This window comes from Atta colombica, unplaced genomic scaffold (genome assembly GCF_001594045.1).
Source record: "Atta colombica isolate Treedump-2 unplaced genomic scaffold, Acol1.0 scaffold225, whole genome shotgun sequence".
NCBI classification, from domain to species: domain Eukaryota; kingdom Metazoa; phylum Arthropoda; class Insecta; order Hymenoptera; family Formicidae; genus Atta; species Atta colombica.
The window spans coordinates 269,904-280,901 of record NW_017259322.1 but is presented as its reverse complement, the minus strand read 5'-3'; the positions used below and the strand labels follow the sequence as shown (position 1 = coordinate 280,901).

The 10,998-nt window shown below is 28.9% G+C and overlaps 1 protein-coding gene across 1 annotated transcript; it reads right to left on the bottom strand.

Moving 5' to 3' along the window:
* Positions 1 to 4,287: 4,287 nt before the first annotated feature.
* LOC108688125 (cytochrome c-2) lies at positions 4,288 to 8,681 on the bottom strand. Its single transcript, XM_018194238.1, has 4 exons — positions 8,586 to 8,681; positions 5,416 to 5,473; positions 5,056 to 5,197; positions 4,288 to 4,872 (listed from the first exon to the last, which is right to left on the bottom strand). Exons 2-4 carry the CDS (start codon positions 5,452 to 5,454, stop codon positions 4,727 to 4,729), a joined length of 327 nt encoding a protein of 108 aa, XP_018049727.1. The 5' UTR covers positions 5,455 to 5,473; positions 8,586 to 8,681; the 3' UTR covers positions 4,288 to 4,726.
* Positions 8,682 to 10,998: the final 2,317 nt, after the last annotated feature.

The following is a 10,998-nucleotide window of genomic DNA, read 5'->3' as shown; positions in this document are numbered from 1 at the left end:
ATAATAAATGTTTATAATCTGTACAATATAAAATCACAAAAATATTTATAAAATATTTAAAATAAATCTTATGAACATTTATAAATATTTTGTAAATATTTTATAAATATTGTGTGCTGTCTGGGTTATCAAAAACACAGAAATTTATACTATTAACTTTTATTGTATCATTGATTTATTATTAATTTATTCGCTTCAAAAAAGATCCTTGTATCGCCACGCAAAATTATATCTTTTGTTTATTTAGGACAATCAAATACATCTTGAATCAGGTCAAATCTTAAAAACCCGCAAGGATATTTCAGAAAACGAGAACATGTGTTTTCGTGGAGTTCCATATTTTTAGTTTCATATTTCTTTTCATGATATATAATTTTATGTTTACAAGGAAACTTAATGTAATTTTTGCAAAGTAGTCATTTCTAAATCGTGTGATTAAACGGAAAAATCATAAAATTCCATCGTTTTCTCATTGTGCTTTTATTTGCCTTGCAAGCAATTATCTGTTGTTAGTACTTAGTCAGATATATCTGTTCTGCCTGATTCGAACTGTGTAAAGTATAATCGCACGACAAATTCATTCAAGGTGTTTTTACACATAATATAGATATCATTTTATCCTTGTTGTTTACTGAATGTTAAATAACATGCGCATTAGATGTAAAACAGAATGGATGCATCTTTGGATAATCCTTGATCAGCTATTTTACTTATCGACAAACTTTTAGGCACTTTGAGCACTTATTATAAGAATTATTTCATTTTTTTTCCATTATCTTAATGGGAAACGTGAGAGCAGTAATACATTTAGATAGAAACCACAAATCTCGTGCCTTATAGGAGACATCTTTCTAAGGCTGGAATTAGACTACACATTAAAGATTGAAATTGAAGATTGAAAAATTGAAATTTAATCAATCAAAATAAATAGGAGTTAAAATTCTTTTGTTCTCATTGATCATTTCAATTTTCAATCTTCAATCTCAATTTTCAAATGCGTAGTCTGATTCCATCCTATCCGGGTCATTTTTCTAAAGGCGACCCACATAAAATGTATCCAAATATTAGATTTATTCTTTTTAGCTGAAGTTTTTGCACGATTTATCTTTCTTCCTTTTCTCTCTACTTGGAGAGAGAAAGAGAAAAAAATGCACCGTGCAAGAAGTTCATCTAAAAAAAACAAGTCTGTTGAAGTCATTTTCATCAAGAATTTGTCACGGTATTCCATTAACGAACTGTTCGGATGAACGTTCATTTTCGTTTAAGAGGATAAAAACTTACTTACGTACAAATATATATATCAAGAGAAATTAAGGTTTCGCTGCATTAGCGATTCACGAAATTATTAAAAAAATTGAATTACGAATAGATAATTGATGAATTTGCAGCAGCAAATACAAGAGGAATGCGAATGTGAAGGCTGTCTAAAATAAAGTCGGCTAATAAAATAAACAAGACTAATGATTTAACAAATTTTTTTCTAATGATTTAACAAATAATTATTGCCTAGTTATATATATCATGTATTATCATAATTTGTAAAAGTCAATAAATAGTAAGGCCCGGTTCCTCACAAATGTAACTTTAATTGTAATCTTAGTTCAAGTAACTTTGCTTTTGGAAGAAAATTAGAAGTAAGGTGAGTTTTTTTTTTTAGTTGCTCGTTTTAAAAGGAGAGCCAATTATAAGAGAAGCGCCAAAATACGTAAATCCGCCACTGCGTGAAAGCAATTAAAATTAAGCATGGTTGCGCGCTTTACACAAACATATCCACTCTGATCGATATCCACATTTATTCTTAGACTTTTTCCAATATATGAAAAGACATAAATGCCATAAATGATTGTGTCGTTATATTATTAAACTTCACAATTACATTAAAAAGATCCTAAAGTCTATAAGGTGAAGTTTATGCGAGAACGACAAAAAATTTCGAAATTGAGTTCTTTGCCATTTCTTAATCCAATACGGCGCTCTAAAACTGTCGATATGTTGTGACAATTTGCTTCATATATAAAACCTGTACAATCTGTACTTGCAAAATAATAATCCACAGATTAGTAATAATTTGCAACGTAACCTATACAGATCATTCCAACAATATTGCTGCCAGCAAAGACGTTGCAATATTCCAGCAATATTGTAATAACATTGCAAACGTTGCAGCAATATTGCTGTCAGCTTTTATGTTGTATGGGGAAGTCCTTAGAATTGGATTTCCTTATAAAAAGTTCCTACAAAAAGAGGATCCTACATAATAATAATTGATTTCAACGAAACTCATTGTAGCGATAGGTCTGTTTGTCAAGTATTATCAAATAAAGGGAAATGATGCACTTCTAATATTTTCAAAAAAATCGATAAAAAAATTCTGAGCGAGTTGTTACGGTTTTTACCGAATACTCTGTATGTATAATATTAACATATATTAATATTTGCTTAAAATTCTTAAAATATATTAATATTAGTGTAATAACATCAATTTCACGAATGGAGTCGCAAACTTACCTATCGGCATACCACATCGAAAAGCACAATTTTTTCGGCGTGAATGGACTTTTGGGCGAGCTCGCCGTGTTCGTGATCGGTGACGACTTTGTCGAAGATGATAAGAGCGAGATTCCACTCTCCGGCGTACAAGGTGATCGATTCTCTTCATCAGCGTAGGTCCCTGGCTGCCAGGAATATCTCGTCCTGGTGCGAGGACTACCATGACTAGGGCTTGAGCCACCCGAACTTGATACGCTTTTCGAACTTTTGGGACTTTTGAGCCCACCAGAGCTGAAGATGCGACCCAAACGTAATCTCAAGGATGTCTTATCTTTGAATCTTGCAACATAATTGTCACTAATGGTCTCATTAGGCAACTCATTACTCGTCATAATTCTCGGATTACGATTCCTTGAAATATATAACACTTTATACTTTATAGATATACTATAATAATCAAATTGTAAAAAAATGGAAAATTATTAAGTTATAAATTTATAAGACGTTAAAATATTTAAAATAAAAAATTCAAATGCATGATTTAAAAATTCAATACGATCGAATGTATGTATCGCACGCGAAAAATTAAAAAAATATATGATACGAATTTAGACCGATGAAAATAAATCTAATTAAATAAGAGTTCATATTGTAAATGCGGATCTTATGTGTTTAAATATTTCTCTGTAAATTTATATAAATGTCTGATTCTGCAATCTGCGCATCGAAATCTTTTTCAGTCTCGAAATATGATGGGCAGAATCAGAGTAATATCACTTATTAAATTTACAAGCAATTTAATAATTTTTTGTTGAAAATAAGCATCTGCAAAATAATTTTACTACGAAAAATATTGCCTCGGTTAGTATATCCTACTTTATAAACTTAATATCCTACTTTCAATATATGTTGCAATAAAAGTATTAATTTTAATAAACAGACACTGCAGTAGACTATAATGTATATATTTACTGAGTTAACACTGACTGTGAAATATATATAAATTCTTTTTTTGTACGTGGCTTTATAAATATGTATAAACAAAAAAAAAGGAATAAATAGCCACAAGGAGGATCTGCTAGCGAGTGATTTATTTAAAATTATTTCGTTAACAAAATGAAAATCTTTGATGATCTTTTCCAGATCCTGTGTGTAGCTATTTTTTTTGTAAATATATATAAATTCGTACAAATTTTTAAGCACTAAGATCCGCTTTAACTGAATATAAAGAACCTCTTATTTAATTAAAAAAAAATAAAATATCATAATTTATATTTAGAATTAAAATAATTTGTTTCAAATTTATAATCTTTTTCACGAATATCGTCGACGATCAAAATTGTCGTGTATTTTGATTATCACTTATACACTAAATTATACTAAATTATACGTTGTTCAAGTATGTCAATCGCACATACGTGTTGTATCAAAATGGTACACTAAGTGACTGGATGTAGTTTTGTTCAGGAATTGAGTAAAACCCCAATCGAGCCAAACTTCCTGTTGCTAACCACATTTCCTTCCTTCTTCGTTTTTATCAATTTGGATTAAAATCCTTAAATGTAAATGTAAAGCAGGAAAGTCTAATAATAGAATGGATTCGCGAAAGCGATAAGCTATTCAAATGATATTCCAACAGTACTTATCTAATCCAATCAAAGCTCAAAAATTAATCTTAATCTATGAATGACATTTAATCGCTTTGTAAATATTCGATTATCGAGCTCACTTTAATTTGTTGCGAGCGATCAAGATTTTACACGCAACTCAATGAAAAGAAATAGAACAATTGCAAAGTTTTAATTGCCTAGTCTGTATTTCTTTGATTTACAGATCAACACTTACTGCATGATACAATGATAATAAATAATCAAGGACGCAGGATCCGCAGAAAAGTGGATCAACCACTCGTATGGCGGGCATTAGCGCTCCTGAGAATAACTCTTCGGTGTGATGAAAAAGGAAAAAAAGGATTGAGCTAGCTCGACCCTTTTGTCACGTCATGTACATATTTGCAATTATCTACTTATCAATACAATAACAATTTATTACTATTTAAACACGTATTGTGAATTTGCTTTTGAGTACCATCGAGAGGAGAGTCCATGGGATGAACACGAGTGAAATGATAAAACATGATGAGATGATAATAGTACTAATATCGCGATTCATGCCAGGCATCTCGCGTGTTCACTCGCGTTCTTCACAATTTCTGCGATCGGTGGCAGGGAAGCGCTTATTTCGTTGATTGTTCCAAATAAGCTATAAGATCAGCCCGCTCTTGGGGTTTCTTTAATCCGGCGAATACCATCTTCGTACCGGGAATGTATTTCTTTGGATTTTCTAGATACTCGAAAAGAGTATCCTTATTCCAAGTGATACCTAAAATATAGCAATACGCGAATTATAATTATTATTAGATGTGCATTATATAAGTATACATGTACGTATTTATTCTAATAATAAATAATGATTGATGTTATAAATAATACAGAATAAAGGAGTTTAATGTTATAATATTTATAAATTTATCATTTTTAACTGTATGTCAATAACTAAACATACCTTTCGCTTTGTTGGCATCGGTATATAGATAACCAGACGCTTGGCCAGTTTTTCTACCTATTAATCCATGTAAATTGGGACCTACTTTATGTTTGCCACCTGCTTCAACAGTATGACATTGTGCACATCTTTGGACAAAAAGCTAGAAGAAAAAAAATGCACAATTATGTTATAATAAATTATTATTATTATTATTATTGTTATATTTATTATTGTTTATAAAGTTATCAAATTTTGTCTTTATGAATTCGATTTGACGCTCACACATTGTAAGTTTTATTCTATTTTTCTTCAACATTTAAACATATATGATAGAATGAAGCACATAAGCATTAAAACTGATCAGCCATTATTTATTACCTTCTTTCCTTTTTCTGGATCACCCGCCGGAACACCCATATTTATTTAATTATGTATTCTGGAAAAAAAAGCTCAATTATACAAAAATAGTAAAAAAAATATAAGTTTTTACCATTTGTTACGTGCTTTATTATTGTATCATTATTCGATGTTCAGCAAGAATTAATGTCATAATTATTAAATATTATTAAAAATAATCTCGATAACGCGCGAGCGCAAAAAACAAATTGTTTTGAAGAAAGAATTTTAAAACAGAAAGTTAGCACGTTGAGTGCCATAAGGCATATTATCGGTGACCGGCGATGCTGAGATTAATAAAAATACATAATTCAAAGCAAATACTTCAAAAATAGTAAATATTACCATTACTATTACAATCATATAAAGAAACTAATATATGATAAAACACATAAAAATAGTTTTATTTATAATCATTGCATGTTATTATATGCGCATGTTGCGATATCGCAACGCGTATCGTATTAAAACAAACAGAGGAAAAAGTAAAATAAATCAATAGAAAATCTGAACAATTCGTGACAATTTTTTTGTGTATTTTTCGCATTTTTTCTACCTATTACTTTGCATTTTTCATAGAAACACAATTTTTGTTTGATGAGCTATTTAAAAAATTAAATATAGGAAATAAAATGCAAAAATTAATGTAACGTGGAGAAAAGGATAGTATTAGTTAGATTAGTTATTACTTGGACAGATACAACAAAAATAAGCAAAATAAGAAATCGAGATAGCTTGACTGTCATAAATAAAATAAGTAAAATATAGCGCGAAAGAAGATATTACAGCGCTATATTATAAGCATCAGTGATCTCTAGTAAGACAAATGCATAAAAAACATGATAATACAGTTTAACTTATATATATTATAGATAATATTTTACAGTAATATGCATCGTATAACGAAAAATTCATTCTGGCGCTTTGGCAAGTCATGTAAAATTGATCCGGCGTTTAACGCGTTAAGCCTTCAAATAATTAATGTTAATAATCCATTGATATCAGCATATTCTCTAACTTTAATCTCTAACTCTCTATCTCTAATTTTCTAACGATTATCATTAAATATTAAAAGTGCATTTCACTTAACGTTCGCAATGTTCAGTATCATTTCGTGAGTATCATTTCATCTTTCTTGTAATTAAATATTAAACAAAAACGAGATGATGCACATCATTAAGTTGCAAACATTAAGTGGAATGCACCCAAAGTTATCGATACGATCATGCGTTTTATAATGTCCTAAAATACTTATAATAATTTTGAGTATCTTTGCCATAGTTTCAAAAAGATATCTAATTATATAATGCTATTGAATTATATAATATGATGAACTTTTATATAGAATGTATTAAATCATTCAGCCATTTCGAAAACTGAGCTTAGCAAAACTGTTTCAACTAATAGTTATATGGCATAAGGAAGGACAAAAAATAATAAAATCAATTTTTTTTTAAATTAATTTTTCAAGGACACATAAAGGTCATTGCTATTTTTTAAATAAAACTTATGATTTTTAAAAATAATCCTTTTAATCATTCTTTTACTATATATAAAAGTAATAAAATATTAGAGCAACAAAAATTAATTTTGCGATATTTTATTCTGGCATATCTAACATGAAATAAAATATTTCGTAAACTATTAATTTTTTGATAATTGTATCTTAATATTTTTATGCACAAAATGATGAGATGAATTAATTAATGAAAAAGAAACACATAGATGCTTTTGAAAACATGAAATTAATCAATTGGTATAATAAAATTATATAGATACTTTTGAAAATTTGTAATTGCAATTGTAATATCGCATAATTTTAGCATTAAAACACTACATCTCCAGATTTAAAAAAATAAAACACTATAATTAATTTACTTATTGTAATTTATTTATTGTATTTTTCTACAAAATATGATTTCCATTTTCGACTTAATAATCACTCATGTACAAGCATTGCAACGTTGAGATTTTTTAATCATGCTATTTTTTTTCGTCATATATGTTGTAATATATGTATCAAAAAAACGGAAGTGTATAAAAAATATTCGTGTTCAATGTGGAATTAAAATATGCAATAATTATCAATTTTTGAATTAATTAATATTCGAACAAACTGTTCCGGATCAAAATAATTTTGTGATTTTATAACTTACAATTAATAGTAAGTATAATAGAACATATTTAATGGGCCTTCGACAATAAACCAATTAGTCATAAATTAGAAGTTAGAAACTAAAAATTAACAACTGTGATTGGATCAATTTTTAGCTTCTGATTTATGACTAATAATCTATTGTAAAAGGCCCATAAGTTATAAAATGTCATGCATCAAGATTCTTAGAAAATCGAAAATGATGTAGAGAAATGGTGCTTTCCAGCAAGACGCAGTGAACATTTCATCTTTATTTAATAGTGACAAACAACAAGGATGTAATGATTCATACATATTACACTGTATCATTTGTATCTTTTCCTGGAAAAACATCCAAAGAAGATATTTGGAATGTGACATGTATAACTTTAAAAATGATCTTCGTGCCAATTTTATCAATGCCATCAATCCACGCAATCAAATAGATACATTTTTTTGTTCTAATTATCTATAACACAAGACAGCTGCAATAATCGCGATTACTATAATTGAAAAAACGATTAAGCCATTGCATTATCAATTGACATTGTCAATTGATAGAAAGGCTCTTCTGAAAATCAGAGCAATTTTATTTTTCAATCAATTGATCGCGGCCATGTCTCTAACAGTCCTTCGTTGTAACAATTTCCCTCCGGATGTAGAACTAGCATTTCGTACGATCCCAAAAATGTATTCGGAATAGTCGAACAATGGCTAAGAGCCAGGGTTAAATGTATTACGTAAGTCTACTATCTGACGTAAGTCACGCAGATATCTGACTGAAGGGTATTCAACGACAGAAGAGAACAAAGCATCATGAGTCTGCTGATTTTCCTATCCTTCTAAATACATGAATTCCATCGTCATTTAATACTATTTCTGGTTTTGCAAACTGCATTTACCGAGAGGCGAGCACGTGTTCCAATGGAATCGGTGGAGATTAAAATTGGAAAAAGAAAAAGACGCTGTCTACAATACGTACACACTCCCGTGTGCGTACACGTTCGTTTGTACTCACCGTGCGCTTTTTTTATAATAAAGTAATTGACAATTAACTCCAGACGACTGACCCAATCTGACCGTGAATGGCGTGAACCACGAATGCAATAGCCCGCGATCGATGTAGAGTTGAATTACTGTACCCTAGTTCACATCGTACACTTGATATGGGCACTAACTAGTAACTTTCTATTGAATTATCTTAAATTTTAGCGATACGTTTAAACATATATATGATATGTATTTAATTAATTATTTTGATGTATATTGTATCGGTTTAATACATTATTCTTTGAATATATTGATGAAATTAAGATAATTTAATAGAAAGTTACTAGTTAATCACACGTATCAAGCTCGGTTGTAAAGGGATCACTGATTGGCGGTTGACTTTGGGCCAGTGTTGCCAACGCGCTGACACAATCTTTAAATCAGAATTCAAAAATTTCAATTTTTCACTTGAAATCTTCAATTTTTCACCAGAATGTTCAAAAATTTCCATTATTTTAAAAAATTTTTTAAATTTCGGAAATCTTTAGAAATCTCCAGTTTTTTTTTTACCAAAAAGCTCAAAAACTTCCATTTTTTTTATTTTAGAAATCTTTAGAATTCTCCAATTATTTACCAGAAAATTTGAAAAATCTCCAGTTTTTCAATTTTATTGGGAAATTGTTAGAATATGAAAAGTATAAATGAAAAGATACTTGCTTATGTCACTTTTATTTTGTGCCTGAAGGTCAATTGTGGATTTTAAAATGAAATGAAAATTACAAAAATGAGCAAAAGATACTACATATTGACCAATTAAATTATGAATTTGATTGGTCTCTGGTGAATTTGCTTACTTTTGTAATTTCCATCTCATTTTAAGATACACATTCGACCTCCTGAAGATATTTGTGCGAGAGAAAGGGAGGATTCCGTTAGTGCACAATGTGATGGCACACATTCACTCACATTGGCTGGTATCTAATAACTTTTCACTTTATCAATGAGAATATTTTATTTTAAATTGGTTCATTAATGGTTGCGTTTAGCACAAAAAGCAGCTTTGCAACCATTTGTAAAATTCTTAGATATGATTGGATTATATATTTATCCAGTGAGGAACTAAGGGTAAGATCATATTAAAGAATTTTACAACATTAAAGAATTTTCATTAAAGAAGTTGCAAAGTTGCTTTTTCTGTTAAACTCAGCCATTGGATGCTCAGTGAGCTCTCTGATTGGCATATTCTATTTCTAAAAATATACACCAATCAGAAAAGCTCATTGAACGCTCAGTAGGTGGTAGTATTGAATGCACTCAATATAGCGCTATCGAAACCTTCCCTCTTTGTAATTGGAGCGTCCGTTGAAAATTCGATAATTACAAAAACATGCAAAATATATATATATATATCATATATATATATATCATAGAATTTTTGTTTTTTTCGTAACATATAAGAAAACGTTAACCTATCGAAGTTTTAATTTCTCTATATAACTTCGTAGAAAGTCATTATGTAAGCAAGGGATGTGGGATAGTTCTTAATATTATACGCGTAGTAAATATAAGATATTATGTTTTTTTAAACTATGTTTGTTAATAACTTTTAAATGAATAACAATGTGCACGGGCTAAAACTTTCTGAAGGTCACTCAAGATCATGATTTTGACAATATTAAGATTAAAGTCATTGGAGTTAAGTCCATTATTATCAATATATTTACTAAAATAAATATGACACAACATTTTAAATATTGCCACTTTACAAAATATTTATTTTATTTATCATAATCTGAAAAATTCATATCATTAACATATATCATTTCGAGAATAATAATTCAATGATTCAATAAAATATAATTTTGATATAATTGACATAATTTGACATAATTATACGTGAAAAAAACTTGTGCATAAATAAATAAATATATGCATATATTATATAGGGTATCCCAGAATGATCGCTAAATTTTCATGCTGATAGAGAGAACTAAACTGAGTCGAAAAGTATTCTCTATCATTTTGCAATTTTCGCAATAGTTAATAAAATATTAATTACTAAAAACAGCTGAATATTGGTTTTCAATAATTTTTTACTTATATCTATCAACTTTACAGAAAAATAGCAAGAGACAAAAATTGTTTATTCTTTTCTCAAAGAGCTCTAAGAATTTTTTCAAAATTTTTAATTAATTTTTTACTGCATTTTCTTATATATATGTATATTGGCAACTATTTTTATCAACAGAGAGAATGCGGTACTAAAAAATTCTGAAAAAATGTTCGAAACTCTATAAAAAAAAAATGAATAATTTTTGTCACTTGCTGTTTTTCTGTGAAGTTGATAGTACTTGAGTAAAAAATTATTGAAAACCAGTATTCGGTAATTTTTAATAATTAATATCTTCTTAAAAATGTAGAGGACTTCGATTTTCTCTCTC

Excerpts from the sequence above, each read along its gene's own strand:
- LOC108688125 (XM_018194238.1), bottom strand. The coding sequence starts at position 5,454 with ATGGGTGTTCCGGCGGGTGATCCAGAAAAAGGAAAGAAG. Across the intron at positions 5,198-5,415 it reads ATCCAGAAAAAGGAAAGAAG|CTTTTTGTCCAAAGATGTGC; the intron begins GTAATAAATAAT and ends TTTTTCTTCTAG. Across the intron at positions 4,873-5,055 it reads CGATGCCAACAAAGCGAAAG|GTATCACTTGGAATAAGGAT; the intron begins GTATGTTTAGTT and ends GCTATATTTTAG.